The following is a 15,946-nucleotide window of genomic DNA, read 5'->3' on the forward strand; positions in this document are numbered from 1 at the left end:
GCTGCCCTTTTTATTTACAGAAAAAGCTGCAGAAAGTAGTTGTTATTTTAGACCTGAATATTTTCTATGCAAGTGCTACTGCCTACCAGAGAGTTGGGTTTTCTTTTTTTTTTAATGATGGCTAATTTTGTGTTTTGAGTAGGAAGCTTCAACTTCACACCAGTTCCACACATGCTCTTCTGCTATCCAACAGCCTGGGCAAGACAACCTGCAACCAAGACATTCCTCCACTAACCTCTATGGCTTTTATTATTGCTCACCTTACTGTGGACTTTGAGAAGACATGGGGACTATCTGAAGCAGTTTAAACTTATTTAGTCTTTAAAATGTCACTGGGATGCAGGCAAGTGTTCCTGTATATCCACTCAGCTCCAGTTTTGCTTCACTGGTTGTTCTAACCAATGAACAAAGCAGGGAAGAAAGGGCCAGGTGAACTGCCCACAGTGCAGGGAGCCTGCCTCTCCCCCAGCCTGCATTAACCACCTCTGCTCCCACTCCAGACCCCTTCCGAAGTCCCTTCCCCACACCTCTGTGCTGCTTGTCCTGCATCACCCCAGTGCTCACAACAGATAATACTCTAAGCACCACCCCATCTCACCCATGTGTACGGTGGCAGGGAGCACAGAGGCAGTGTCAAGGGAGGGAAAGTCTCTGAAAAGCAGCAGATTTAGCAATGTCTTGCACACAAAGCAAGTCCTAAAGCAGCAGCCAGTGTGACCCAGCAGCCAGAAGTGACCCAGCCCCAACATCCCCCCTTGTCCGTCTGTCTGCCTTGGCACAAGGGAAGAGGCAGTGGGCAGCTCCAGCACCAGCACCCTCAGCCTGATTAATGGCTTATCCACTGGCAGCAATGAGGAAGAATAGTGCTTGGTTTCATCCCAGCATCTGCCTGCCAGGCTTGCTCTTTAAACAGGCTGTCAAGCACAGATAGCTGTTGAATCAATGTGAATTTTATGCTATAGCCTGTGCCTGGTAGCTGTCAATGACACCTCTGCTGGCATGGGGTGGGCTGTGCCACTGTACACCGGGATGGATCTGGGCTATGAGGGAGAGGATGGGTACCAGTGCTGACTCTTCAGTGCCCATCTTGGATGACTGTGAGAAAGCAGCCAAACAGGAAGACATAAAGAGATGGCATCTCCGTGTTGCCACTGCTTGCCTCCCCAGCCAGTGCCAAGCATGCATGTTGCCAAGCACAGAGGAGAGTTTGGGCATACTACGGTTCGTCAGTCCTTTGGATGAGATGTGAAAGCAGGGCCCTCCTCCACCAGCCTTGCCAAACCTGCTGCGTGTCCCAAACAGATTATGAAAATCAGCCACCATCCAGATCACTGTCTCCTCAGCTTCTCATGCGCACCCCAAGGCTGTAAATTGCTGTGGATAATAGCCATGATGTTTATCTGGACTGTGGCTGCCTGCCTGTGCTTGCGCGGAGGGTCCGGTGGTTGATGGTCCCATTGGAGAGGTGACATCTGGCTACTTGGAGCTTGTATACTTGGTGACAGCCTTGGTGCCCTCCGAGACAGCGTGCTTGGCCAGCTCTCCTGGGAGCAGCAGGCGCACTGCCGTCTGGATCTCCCGGGAGGTGATGGTGGAGCGCTTGTTGTAATGGGCCAGGCGGGACGCTTCTCCAGCGATGCGCTCAAAGATGTCATTAACGAAGGAGTTCATGATGCCCATCGCCTTGGACGAGATGCCAGTGTCGGGGTGGACCTGCTTCAGCACCTTGTAGACATAGATGGAGTAGCTCTCTTTCCTGCTCTTGTGCCGCTTCTTATCACCCTTCTTCTGGGTCTTTGTCACGGCTTTCTTGGAGCCCTTTTTTGGGGCAGAGGTGGACTTTGCTGGCTCTGGCATCCTGACAGCTCTTTCTCTGGGTCTTGCAGCTGCTTGGAAAGAACACCAAAAAATAAAATTGTTTTTTATTCTTCTACATTATAGCTTTACTGAGAGATGAGAGAGTCTGTGTCAGAGACAAGAGACGGCTCTGAATGGAGATAAGCACCCCATGACCCTCTGCAAGCATTTCTGAACTGCCAGTGAGAGCTGCTCTGGTTTGTGCTTGGCTTTCTGTTGTTTTCAGTTTAAATCCCCATAACACTGGCCTTGTAAGCACTGATGAACCCAGGCCTAGTTGGCATCTACTTAGTAAATATGGGCAGGAGGGTGAACGTATTTCTGAAAACATCACTGCAGTTCCAAACAAAACACTAACTGCAGCATGGATTAAACTAAGTCTTGCTGGAATGGGCTGGAGAATGTTGTAAGATATCACCTTTATATGAGACTGGTTGAAATTATTTTATATGTTATTACAATCTCCAATAGACCTTTTTTTTAATTTGCATGTAAGTAAAAGCTTATTTTGAGGGTGCTTGCATTTCTGTGGCTATTGTTTTATACCATGTATTCCAGTAGTATATAAAAATCATACAGTTTTAAGTTAGCTAACTGAGCTCCAGGAATCTCTCTCAGTGTTCATGTTAGTTACCAAAAATACCAGAGAGAAGAAAAGCTCAGAGGAGATGGCAGGATTCACCTGGCAGAGGAACAGGAATGTGGATAGCAGTCAAAAATCAAAGCGCTTCTGGGCTATTTGTTGATGGAGAGGAGCTACACGGACTGGAATTGTGTCCTGCTCTTCGGTGTTTTCTGCTTTTGAGGGATCGGGCCTCTGCTGACCAGTTTACATCAGAGATGCTTCATCCTCTCGCTGAATTTTATTTCATTAGGCCACAACCTGCAGAGCCCTGACATGCAGCCGACTGCTGTAAACCAGAAGTGCAGTAACAAAAGGACAGTATGTAAACCTGTCACAAAGCTGGGTGCCCCTTTCCCACTCCCCAGATTTACATGTGCTTTACTATGTGGGTCAAAGGAATAACTGTGTCAGAACCTGGTAAGTGGTTCTGTGTTTCAGAGGACACCTTGAATGCTCCTTTGAAAGGCAAGGTTTCTCCAGGCTTTGCTGGAGGATCAGCTTCCAGCAGCACCTCAGGGCTTGGGGCTTTTACTGCTCTGCACCTCCTTTCAAGATGACCTAGGAATTAGTCTGCTGACCAAGACAGGCTAGAGGAGAAAAAACAGCTTCAGGGCTGATGGCACATGGGAAAATGGATAGAAGTAAACAGGAGAGAGAAAGCTGGGATGTAACATATGGTCTGTACACACAGAGCATCAGAGAGGGGCCTAAACAGTGCCGGTGCCAAAGCAATGGCTGCGTGCTCAGCCCTGCCTCTCCTCCTTGAGAAGGAATGAGATACTGGCTTCTGTCTTGGCCTGGTTTCTCCACTGTTGCCTGCATCTGCAATCAAAGTGTGACACAGCCACCTCATCCTGTCTTAATTTCCCCAGGAATTCTTCTCACTGGAGGCATTTGGAAAGGCAAGTGCTGGACTGCCCCAAAGTCCTGGACACCCTTCAAAAATCTGGCACCTGAAACACCACATTTTCTTTTTCTGGTGAAACCATGTTTTTTTTTCCCTCTCTTCTTCTACTTGGGAAGAAACACTGGGAAAAAAAACCCTCTATCCCTCTTGTCTGCAGACTCAAATCCAGATCTTTTCAATGGAAAGGCATTTTTCCAAGAGAAGAAGTAACTGAGCACTTGTTTCTTTTTCTCTTCAGTTAATTTCCTGACTGAAAAACACCAGAACTGAAAAATTTACTGTTTCTTCGGGTTTTTTAAAAGTGTGTCCTTCTAAAATATGTATTAAGTACATTTGTCCTGTAGCTTTTGAAGAATGAATATGGTGCCTAACAGGCCCCAGAGTGATTTCATACATCTCCAGAAAATGTCCCACTACAGGACACCTCCATCCATTTGACTGGCTAATGCCAGGCAGGGCAGCCAGGATCTCGCTCTTTTCCCATGTACAGTCAGGATGAGGGAAGCAACGATGCTGAAGTTCAGAGATTTGTACAAATGCTTCAGTGTCCTTGCTTCCCTCCACCCATTTCTTTGCAGCCTACTGTTTAACAGGTAAATAACACCTTCTTTGGCAACAGGCTACCTTCCTTCCAGGTTGTTTGGGCAGTGCCTAGCACAAAGAGCCTGACTGCATTTGCCAGGCGCTAAACAAATAATGTTAATAATGGTTGACAGTATCACCAACCCTTCTGGCAACAATCCATGGGCAGCTGCTGCTCCGGTGTGAAGATATGAAGAGGTTAGTAATTGTTAGGTTTGTGTTTGAAGTGTTGCCATCACTACTGACTTCTCTACAGTGAGGGTGACCCAGCAATGGCACAGAATGCTCAGAGAGGTTGCAGGGTCTCCATTCTTGGAGATACTCAAAATCCACCTTGATGTGGCGCTGAGCAACCCAACCCTGCTCTGAACATGGGCTGGACTAGATGCTGTCCAGAGGTACCTCCAGCCCCAGCCATTCAATGACCCTTGGAGACTGAAGCTGGGCACCTCTCACCTAAACACGCTTTATGAGCTGCATTCCTTTGACGGACATTTCCTACATGACACTGCAACCAGAGCCTCCCACAGGGACCCCTAAGGAGGGAAGATCATAGAATCATAGAATAGTTAGGGTTAGAAAGGACTTTAAGATCATCAAGTTCCAACCCCCCTGCCATGGGCAGGGTCACCTCACACTAAACCATATCACCCAAGGCCTCGTCCAACCTGGTCTTGAACACTGCCAGGGATCTCCTCCTTTTCAAGGCCAGGTTGGACAGGGCTTTGAGCAACCTGGTCTAGTGGAAGGTGTTCCTGCCTATGGCAGGAGGTTTGGAACTGGATGATCTTAAGGTCCTTTCCAACCCAAACCATTCTGTGATTCTATGATGCTATGATCTCCAGATGAAAACCACTGAGGTCCCTGGGACACAGGGTATGGCCATGCAAGAGGAGGCACTCGGACGCATCACAGTAATATTTGGAAGGTTTTGGGTTTTTTGAAGAAAATCTTTGAGCACATTTTTCCCTTTATGGTTTGTATGCTGTGAGTCAACCCATTATCAGTGCTGGCACATTTTCCTTCCTCAGAAAACCAACAACAAAACAAACCACAGCGTTTTTTCTAGCCAGCTCCAAGCAGCAGCCTGCCTGCCACTAGAAACCAGAGCGGCACAGAGTGACAGATACATCTTATCTTCCTTTGTGTTGACACCCCTTGCTTCAGCATCATTAAAAGGAAAATGAACTGAAAACATATTCAAAGATACAAATCACCACAGTCTCTCAGATCTGAGCTGGGAGAGGAGCCCTGCTGAGAAATCCCATGAGCAGCCTGATGCTGTCTCTGTTTTCCCCAGGCCTGATATATTGATGGAGAGAGAGACAGGCCAGGAAGCTCCCACAGCATTTTTGTTCATTTTTAGCCTTGCTGATGAGTCTGTAGGATCAATGCCAAGCAGGTGCCAGCAGGGATGACCACAAGTGGACTATCCGTCAGCCTTTTGGATCTTCCCTTAATCGAGGGTAGAAATAGCACTTTGATTTTTTTCCTTCTTTTTCCCATTAAAAGCTGTCCTTGCTGTGATGTGCTCTGTGGCCCCCACTGTAAATCCCTATGTCCACTGGGCCCTCACTGTAAATCTCTACTCCCACTGGGTTGCCCCCATGCTGTAATTTCCTAATCAAATGTAAAAGTTGGTTTCTAGAATCAGCACTTTGTTCCTAAGAGGTTAATGTGAAAAATTAAACATTTGTAGGAAAACCTCAAGCTCTCATCTTCAGGCATCTGATAATCTGATATTTGCTAATCTTCAGATGATCTGTTTTAATCCTTGCTAGAGTAAATGAGAGCCAACAGGCACTTTGTGTTTATTCTGCTCCTTAAATAGCCATGTCCTGTTAGTTCTATCTAATTATTGTCCCTTTCCTTAGTTTCTCTTGCTGTATAAAATTAACTTGGTTTTAATTGTACACATAAAGAAATGTAAAGTGAAAATTTGCTGCTGCTTTTCAGTTCACTCTCTCTGAAACACAAAGAACGGCAACATATTAGGGAATGTTTCCACTGAAAGGAAAAGGCTTTTTAATGGCTTCATCTGCTCCGAAAAGCTTGTAAGAGCACAGACAGCAGATCTGGTAAATACAGTTACAAATTACCAGATGTCAGCAAATGACTCTTGTTGGAACAGCCTATTTCTGCAAGCTGCAAATCCCCTCCCTTTTATGGTGTACAGACATCAACCTGGAATTTCTTATACAAGAATAATACAAGCTCATCCAACAGGTGATATTAAATAGCAATAGGCGAGAAAACAAGCTGTAGGGTTTTTTATGGTTACTTGGTAGCAAGCTCTGCCTCAGGTAGTAAAGCAGATCAGAAGTGGGATGAGTCACTGTGAGACATCAGTGATGCTGCCTTGTGCAAAAAGTGACAGTCACATTTTGGACTGGAAAGAGTTCTTCTCTTGGCATGTTGTCTAGCATGTGATGATGAGGTAATATTTGCTTTGAAGTAACGAGGAGGAGAATTTCCTAGAATAAGGTAAACTAGTCTGAAATGCCTGATTTCTTCCAGTGGTGGAGGGACACAGAGATTAGTTTTGGGGTCTCTGGTCTCCTCCCAGGTAATCCAGTATCCATGTGGCCCCTTCCCAATCCCACACACTCTGCTGTATTTTATATGACTGCTCCTATAAAGTTATCATTTAAATGGCTGACTTTTAAACTTGGATACACACAATCCTTCTAGTGAAAAGATTAATGCTTGCATCTTGAACCATAAAAATGTGTTAGAACCGAAGATGCCCCCTCTTCCTTAACTTACAAACTCACTTCCTGATACAGATACACTGTGTTCAAAATGAAACAAGCAGAACAGAGCACTGAGATACACTGGTACATAGCTTTTTGACTGATCCTAATCACTGCTTGCGAACACATTGCCTGCGAGCTCAGTACAGGATACTCCCTGCAGTAATATTTTCTTTAACTTTACTTTCATTCCTAGCATTTCCATTTATGATTTTAGAAAACACATTTTTCATCACCAGCAGCAGCTATAATTGCTTGTACTACTGCCCAGTTTGCACGTACATCTCAGGGTTGTGGGGGTATCAATCAGAGATGTTTATGTACAAAGTATGGAGTAGGACCCTACATCAGAGCTCTCTGCAGAGAAGATAGATGGAATTTTTAAAGAAAAGAAAACCTAACCTGTGAGTCAAGCAGAGCACAGACAGTGCTGTAAGAAGAGCAACTACCAGGAGGCTAAATACTGCTGTCTTTATTCTGATGAAAGGAGTGCCTGAAGGCAGTGGGGATTTAGCCTGGGCCTGAAACCACAAATATGATGCTTAGAGATGGTTATCACCAACAGCCAACATTGATTTCCACTGGAATCCAGGAGGCTCAGTACTTTATAAAAATCAGGCTCCTCCACATTTTATCAAGGTTTTATTACTGTGAATAATGAGTACTTAAAAATGCTTTAGTGTGACTTTTATCTGCTCTTTATGAGAGCACTCATTATCTACCTGCTTTGGAGTATCTGTGATCTACACGCTTGACCAGCAGGATCTAATAAATGCAACAAGGAGAAATGAAGTTTGCTATAGATCAATACCTGTTAAATGTTTACGAGAGTACACCCAGCACCAGCATCTGCTACAACTACACTCCAGTCAGCTTTCCCACAGACTACCAGGGTTTAAGAGAAACCTGTATTACTGCAGCCATCCTCGGAGAACCCCCAGTGCTAACACAGCCCAACAGAGAACACAGCCAGGCTCACTCCCTTCCTGCGGTTTTATCAATAGGTCAAACCCTCAACACAACCTCAGCACAAGCTTCCTCTCCGGGTTTCACAGTCATCAGGATTTGCTGCTTCTATCACGAATCCTTTCCTCAGGTAACAGGCTTTTTGTTCCCTCCATATCCCATTTCGCCTCAACTGGACCCACTGAGGTCACCCTGCCAGCAGCAACTGTGTCCTGGTGCAGGGTCTAGCTCCTGTCCTTAGACTAACTCAGCAATGTTGCTATGAAGGCAGGGAGAAGTCAGAGCCTGCTAACCACCCACAGGCAGATGATCTCCAACTGACCTGTTGGGCAGGAGAAGCAAGACATCAGCAAGCAGCTCAGCTACTCAGCAGCACAAGCTGTACTATCTGTGACCTGCAAAGTACAGACTATTGGAACTGGGAGCAATAACACAAGTCATAGGTGACTGGGGTCTGTAACACCTGCTATGCATCAGAAAGGCGCTTTACTTATTCCACGATGCCCTATGCTATTTAAAATAAAAAGTGCAGATTCAAAATAAATTGCTCTGTGCCATATAAAGATTGAACATCACTTGATATTTGACATCATCATTTCAATTCACCTGGAAAAGCAGAAGACCGTAAGATCACTGAGTCAGCTGTATCTAAATAACTCCTACAATGGAGCCATGGTTTCTAAACTAATGATTAATAAGCCTAAAGAACTGCTATAGCATTTAAGCAAAATATTTTTATGGACTTTATGGAGTAATGCAGAACTATCAGAACTCTATAGACTATTCTCATTTGTGCTGAAAAAGGCACCCATAAAAAACGTGCTAATTCAGCCATGGCCAAAAATATGAGAGAAGATACAGCTCAACACCTGTGGGCCATAAGGGGAAAGTGAGTGGGAGAGGGAGAAGCAGCAGTCTCAGGAGGTGAGAGCTGCTTCTGAGTTAAGGCAGGAATTATGTGGGAACCAATGCAGACACATGTGGCATCTCTTCCTCCCACATGCCCCATCCCCAGGTTTCAGTAGGTTTCTATGGCTTTTTCCAGTGCTACAGATAATTTGTGGAACATAAAGAATCAAAGCAGGAATTGTATCCCAAAATGTTAACTCTGTCCATACAACATTGCCTGGGAATAATGCACATGGATATAAAACCATGCAAGTGGAAAGCTATGTTTCCAAATTAGACTGAAGATTAGACCAAGGTCATTAAGACTTTTAATGAGTTGGGTATGTTACAACATAAGTAATACTACAATCCTCAATGTCATGGGTGAAATAAGCCCAGCAACATATTCTAACAACATTCATGAGATGTATATGGGTTTAACGCAAGTATGCTCAACAGACCTGGGCAGTGTCACTAACTCTTCCTCTATATGGGAGAAAGAGCCAGGCGAGGGTCTGATGTGTGCAGCTATCAATCATGACCAACCATTCCTTCTAAATGAGAGTCTCTAACTTCAATCATCACTTGCCATTTACATTACTCACATTTCAGCAAGCCCTGAAAAGGATTAAAAAATATTAGTGGAAAGCTTGCAACTAATGAAAAAGTCTGGAATATGTGAAGGCTACTCGATCATGGATGTAAAGCATGGCTGCCTGGGAACATGCAGCGTGAATGTTAGGAGCTGTGGGTACCACATGGGTACATCCAAAATGACTGCATGCCATGCAGCAAGCTAAGGGCAGCGAGTGGCACACAGTCAGATTTTATTGCTACAGGATACTGAAAATATTGTGATGTGTGTATTAATTATTAATTTGGCATTGTAATAGCAATTTTACTGTAAAATAGAGATGTGTGACTATTACTAGAGCCTGCAGGGAAATAAGGATAAATGTCCTTTCCCTGAGCTCATATCATCCAATAACCGGATCGGGAATACAATCCAGGACTGCTGACACCTTTCTCTGCTGCAGCCACTAGATCACATTACCACAGGAGGAGAGTCCTCTGAGAGTTAGAGGTCATCTGTGTGAAGCAGGGAAATGGAGAGCCTGCTAGATGGAAGGAGAGGAGAAAAACATGGCTGGGACAGCATGGCAAAGCTCCTCTGAAGAGGGGAGCTGGCTACTTTCTAGAATAGATAGGGGTGAGCACTAAGGACACAAGAGTTATTGAAAGTAAAAATAAACTCTGGCACAAGAACTGCTAATAAACCATTCTGAAATGTTCATAGATAAATAGCTCTACATTACCAGATAATGTCTTTCTCTTCTATGTTGTTGTGATACCGAAGATCTCTTATCAAAATGCAGAGGTCCTTCACTTTGCACTTCTCTTTCCTTTATTATTTTCTTTATTGTTCCTTCCTTCTCTCTCTCATACCCATTACAAGCGCCAGGAGGTTCAAAGCCCCAGCAGGTTTGCTGCCACTTGGTCTTGCCCAACATATGGTATTTGTACAGAGACTAACACATTACTTTGAACAACCATGGGGTTGAAAAGCTTGCAGTTCTCCAGAAACACTGAAAAAATGGCTTTCAGGCCAAGTGAAACCATGTCCAAATTCCACATTGTACAAATTGCCTGTGAATGCTGTTTTAATTTATCTCTAATTTGCAATAACATCATCATCACACAGACATAGTGTGCTAGTCACTACACTTTCAGAAGCCAAGAAAGGCCATCTCTCTTCCAGAGAAATCAAAGCATAATTAGGGCTACGTCAATATTTGTCAGGCAGGGGTGCAAAGAACTCTCTGCTGAAGTCTCAGTTGCAGCCACTAGACCAGCAGTGAAGAAAATGGGGGCTGCTGGACAAAGTGACAGCCCCAAAATGCCAGCAGCCCTGGCTGGTCAGTAGCAATTAGAACACCTGTAAATGTAAGGCTCACATTTCAAAACACAGAGAGGTCTTCAAAGGCAGCAGAGTGCCACATTATCTGTACCACACTGTTATTTTTAACCATCCATAGCTCCATCCTCCTACACTCACTTTCCTCCTGAGGCTTCTTTCCACACCTTTGTTTTTCCCACTGCTGCAGTCTCCTGACCTGCTTCTTTCTCAGATGCAGTGCTCACCCTTTGCTCTTTTCCCTGCTGGTGCCTTTCACAGCATGCACCCTCCACAGAGCTCATTAGTGCCTCTGCTTGAAGAGGCACATCTTTCTTTGCAAGTGACTCCCAAGTCCTTATCTCTAGTCGTGCCCCAGTTATCAGGCAGGTGCATCAATAAGAAGGATGATCAGTGCTGGGCTGAGGACCCACAGTGCAGGAGAGGAGAGAGTATGGATTAATTCTGGTGTGGGAGAAAGAGGAAGGTGTGACAGGAAGAGCAAGACAGCTGCAGCATCCATATCTTCAGGGCAGAGCTACTGAATCTGCAATGCATTTTAAGGCTTATACACATCTAGAATAGAAATAACCTATATCTATATTGGGTACAGTCAGCAGCTCATTCCTGATGGGATGCTCCCTAACTCCTGTCTTACAGCACTTCACTTCTTACTTGGTCATTTTCTACATCCCAAAGAGGATCCAAAGAGGATTTCTCCCTTTCCACCAACATGGCAGCAGCTTCCCTACCCCTTCCTTCATCCGCATTTGCCAGCAGTTCACTTCAGGTTTTGGTTTTTCCCTTTCCTTCCCATTCCTCGACTCTGCCTGCCCTTGTGACAGAGAAACGAAGAGACTCTTGAATCAAATGCTTTCCCTGGCCCTTCCTCACGCTACCATTTCTATTTAAGTGCGAAGCTCCAGAGTGGTCTCAGATGCTCCTTCCTCTCTGTGCTCCCTGCACCTCATGTCAATAATTTCTTCTGCAAAAATGTCACATGCTTTTCTGCTCAAGCTCCCTCTCACTTTTCAGGGTAACTCATGTCCTCTTTGTAACGCCTAATAACCTTCCTGGAGGTGCACTTTCAGGTCCTCCTACCCTTTCTTTCATCGCTTCCTGTACACACTGTATACTGTATTGCCACTTTCGTTATTTTATTCTCATTCCCATCTTCCTCTCTTCTTTCATGCAGTATTTTATGTTTGACAAGTATCAGTCTACTATGTACAGTCTCTCTCCTCACAAGAGACAGGATCACACAGCTTATATGAACAGGTTATAAGGAGAGATTTTATGTGCCCCAAAGCATGTCCATTTTCCTCTGTTGCTCCAATACAAACATTTCTTCTGCCACCAATACTTTGCCCTCTAAATCCTTGATCACTGTGGCTACAACCACCCAGTTTCTTCCTCAGTGCACACCACCTGCAATGATTATCTAGGGGATGGTCCTTTACCTTCAGCTAATGCACCTCAACTCTCCAGTTGTGGCACATCCAGATGTGGCCAGAGTGGCACATCATGTCAGACATGAGGCTTCTGCAAACAGAAACTCTTTTCCCTAATCCTGGGGTAAATAACACAGAAAACCTTATAGTAGTGGACTGCCTGTGCATTTTCACCTAATTCAGAAAAAAACCCAGAACATCATTCCTTTTCTGTAAGAAGCTTTAAGGCTGATTTGAAAGACAAACAGCCCCCCCTGACAGACCACATCTTCAACAGGGCCAGTGAAATAGTATGACAAGGGTGGTGATTAACTCTCCCCACAAAGGAAAATGTTGAGTCTATGTAGGTGGCATATAAAATCCCCCACTCTCTTTATGAGTCAGGTAAGCTGCCAGAAAGCAGAGGTGGAATCCGTGGGATGAAGCTGTTTTCATTCCTGCCAGTTAGTAGTACACTTTTTGAAAGACAAGAGGAAAGTTTAATTATTAAATCAGATTTTTTTAAAAAAGATTCTTATTTAAATAACAAGATCTTTGCCCTTGATCCCCAGTGATGCTGTTTGCAGTCAGTTACTGTCAAGGGGAAATACTATTAAACAACTCCACCTCTTACACCCTGAGGTTAATGTAGCATTTTTGGGTTATGCACCTATTCTTCCATCTCCCACTCAGTACACATGATCCTACAGTCACAGCATTCTCCTCTCCCTCTGGCTCTAGAAAAAAGGGAAGCTGATGAGCCAAGGTCCCAGTCTTACCCCACACAGAGCCCTTTTCAGAGGCAGAGCTTAGCTCTGATGAGAAAACTATCTCTCCCAATAGCTGCACAAAAATGGCTTAACAAACATACAAAACAAAGTAATTGGAAACAAAGCATTTTGTAGGGTCTTACTTTGGATCAGCCCAGGATTCAATGGGTAATTCAAATAGATGGCAGTGTCCCTTACCTAAAGTTACAGACTTTTCAAAACCAAACCTCAGAAATTTAGGAATGTGAAAAAAATGCCCTTGGGTCCTGGAGTCCAGGGGTTACAGCCCTCCTCTGGCATCGTCAGTGGGAGCACAGTAACTGCTCTGATCACAGTGCAGCCTGACTGAGCTGCTCTCACAAGTCCAGTTCTGAATTCAGGAACATTTCCCACATAGCTAATTCTTTAGTCTACACAATACATGTGCTTGATGATGGGCAGGAGCAGCGTATTTCAGGTGCTGAGAAAGGGACGCAATAGGATGATACTACCAGCATGTGTAATTTCTTTGCTTCAGATGGAAAATGGAAGATCTGGAGTAGATACAAATGTATACATACATGTATATGTACAGGTAAGGATGGAGGACAACAGTGACCAAAGGAACGGTGTGGAGAAAAAATGTGAAGAGGAAGGCAGAGTAAGGCAGGGGACTGAACTGAGATGTCGGAGAACAGGCAGCAAGACAGGGTATCAGAACAGAAAAAGAAAGGGGTAGGGGAAGACAGGAGAAGACACATGAAAAGGGACAAAAATGAGAGAAAAGGCATGAGCAGAGAAAAAGCAGGGAGAAGAGGAAAGGTAAGCAGCACAATGCTTGGCAAGAAAGAAATACCAAAGCATAAATAAGACACAGACAAGAGACTCGCAGAGGGGTCATAAGAAGAAAGCCCTTGAACAGCAGAGAAGACGTGAAATAAGCAGTTGGAGGAAAAAAATCACCTGCCAGAACAGCACTTCTGAGAGTCACGGGTGAAAGGTGCTGCTGCCTCAACGAGGGACAGAGACAAGCTTTGGGAAGCAACAGGCTAAACCCAGGAGAAAAAAAGGATGACGCCAGGAGAAGGCAAATGATACTCTGGTACTCTGTCTTCTGTCTAAAATAGAAACCATGAAGGTCATTGAAATTGCCACTTAGATATTACATATGAAACTTAAGAAAAACCCCACTTATTTTTCTCAATACAGTAATTCTTCCTCCTTCTCTCCCAGTGTTGGATTAAACTAATTACTATACACTTTACAGTTCTACCTTCCTGCCAGGGAAGAAAACCCTATTATACCTGGAGCAGGCCTTGCTCTCTGGCTTCTTTTGCCTATAGAGGCTTCTGTAGGAAACTTTCAGTAGACAAAGCTGGATTTCCCGCACCTCCAAAATCACCATGGTGGAGCTGGGTATCAATAGCAGAAGGAGGAAAGCAAGGGGAAGCAAACAGGGGTGTGCACTCAAAGAAAAGCTTTTTTTTTCTGTTTTTATAATTAGGAAATCTTGCCAATATAAAGAAAAAATTGCTACTGGCAAGTAATCTGTCACTCCTTTGCATACTGAATAACAGGAATATGAGAAGAGGTGTGGGACATACATTCATAGGATCGAATTCTGTTGTTAACATGTGTTCAACATAATAAAAACATAACTGGGAAAATAACACACTATAACACAAACACTATGGAGGCTATAGAGTAAAAACCCCAGGAAGATCAAACCGTGCTCCTGGGGTAGCACCAATCTGAGAAACCACAGCTTTATTAGTAGTAACAGGAGCAACATATGGAGATGAATGAAACCGTGTTTGTAAATGTGATATGCAATTGCACACTCTTGCTTGGCTTTCCTTTTTCACAATCTGACTCAGCCTCCACATGGCTCCACTCCCCCATCTTTTGATTCATAAATTCTTGATCTCAAAAAACTGAAGCGTTACAACGCCAGCATGCAAAGGGCATGATATGATGGGACGTTGGTGAGTGCAAAACGTGTCACTGGTCATCACCCTGCAAATGGACAAGTCTGGCAGCAGAACCAGAGCCACTGTCCTGAGGGGTACTGGGGAACGCCATGCAGCACATCACGGCTCCCCTCCGCTGCGCTAGAGACAGGCGCTGAGGTAGACAAACCTATTACACAATTGTGTAACATTGCTTACGCTGCATGGCAGCCACTTCGTGGAGCAGTCCCTACATCACCAAACCCTGAGGATGGGACATGAGAGGAATGAGAAATAAAAGGATATCTCACAGCATACGCACTCTGTATGTCTTAACCTATGACAAAGAGATCCGGGTTAACAGCAAGAAGTGCAAAACACACCAAACAGTGCATGAGCGATGGTGTACAGCCCTGTATACTTAGTAAATGATTAACAATACACAGTGTTGACATAGAGGTGTCGGTACGCAGGAACAGCACCCTCCCATAAGGCCTGGGTTCCGCAGCGTGTGTGAGGCTGTAGACAGCCAGCCCAGCCCACCGGCACCACCGGCCCAGGCCAGCGGCGCTCCTGGCGGAACTGCAGCCCCCGGCCCCCGCCGCCTTGCCCAGGCCCGGGCATGTGTTTCTCCCTCAGCCCCCCGTTAACCGGGGTGCGGTTAGCTCCGGCGCTACGCTTGCCACAACGACAGCAAAGCACAGGCAAGGATGACGCGGTGTGTGTGTATCTGCCAAGCCCGAAGCACAACGAAGCCCTGACCCTGCTGAGCTCAGGCTCCGGCCACAATGCACGCCACCGCTACCCATGCGCAGCGTTACGGTACAAGCTGCATCGCAAAGAGCATACTTGGACAGCGCAAACCCCGCTGCAGCCCCTTCCGGCGCGCAGCGCACGGCGCAGCGGCACCACAGCCCGCACCACAGGCAGCCAGCGCACTACGGAGAATCTTGCCTGCTACGCGTCTGGGCTCCTCCGCAGGCGCCGAGCGCGGCGGCGGGACTGGGGGCTGCTCGCTGCCGCTCCGCGCAGAGCCTGCGGACGCCTCTCCCCGCCGGGCCGGGCGGACCGTGAGACCCGCCTCCGCCGCCCGCGGAGCAGGGGCCGGGCTGCGGCCGAAGAACGCCTCCCTCTGCGCCGCTGTGCTGCTGCGGGCCGCGCTGGGCCGGGCTTCGCCGCCCATGTGCCGCCCCGCCCGCTCCGCCTCTGCGGCCTCCCGCCGCGGGGCCGCCGCCGACCGGGGGTGGGGCGAGCGGCTCTGGCGCTGCGGCGGCGGCTGCGCAGGGCGCTCGGCACGGCTTCGGCGGCGGTGGACGGACACCTGCGGCCGCCCTCGCCCGCAGCGG

At 46.1% G+C, this 15,946-nt stretch overlaps 1 protein-coding gene and 1 long non-coding RNA gene across 2 annotated transcripts in view; both read right to left on the reverse strand.

Annotated features, from left to right (window-relative positions):
• Window positions 1-15,946, reverse strand: part of LOC133276571 (uncharacterized) — a 787,535-nt gene that overhangs the window by 401,064 nt on the left and 370,525 nt on the right. The gene's annotated exons all lie outside the window — the stretch shown is intronic.
• Window positions 61-15,686, reverse strand: LOC133276565 (histone H2B 5-like). Its single transcript, XM_061467475.1, has 2 exons — window positions 15,555-15,686; window positions 61-1,886 (listed from the first exon to the last, which is right to left on the reverse strand). Exon 2 carries the CDS (start codon window positions 1,855-1,857, stop codon window positions 1,477-1,479), a length of 381 nt encoding a protein of 126 aa, XP_061323459.1. The 5' UTR covers window positions 1,858-1,886; window positions 15,555-15,686; the 3' UTR covers window positions 61-1,476.

The sequence above is a fragment of the Pezoporus flaviventris genome, unplaced genomic scaffold (assembly GCF_033815535.1).
Source record: "Pezoporus flaviventris isolate CSIRO_AGI_PZ_B2104156 unplaced genomic scaffold, CSIRO_AGI_Pfla_v1 ptg000045l, whole genome shotgun sequence".
Taxonomy (NCBI): domain Eukaryota; kingdom Metazoa; phylum Chordata; class Aves; order Psittaciformes; family Psittacidae; genus Pezoporus; species Pezoporus flaviventris.

Coding starts and splice junctions, on each gene's coding strand:
- LOC133276565 (XM_061467475.1), bottom strand. CDS start 1,857: ATGCCAGAGCCAGCAAAGTCCACCTCTGCCCCAAAAAAGGGCTCCAAG.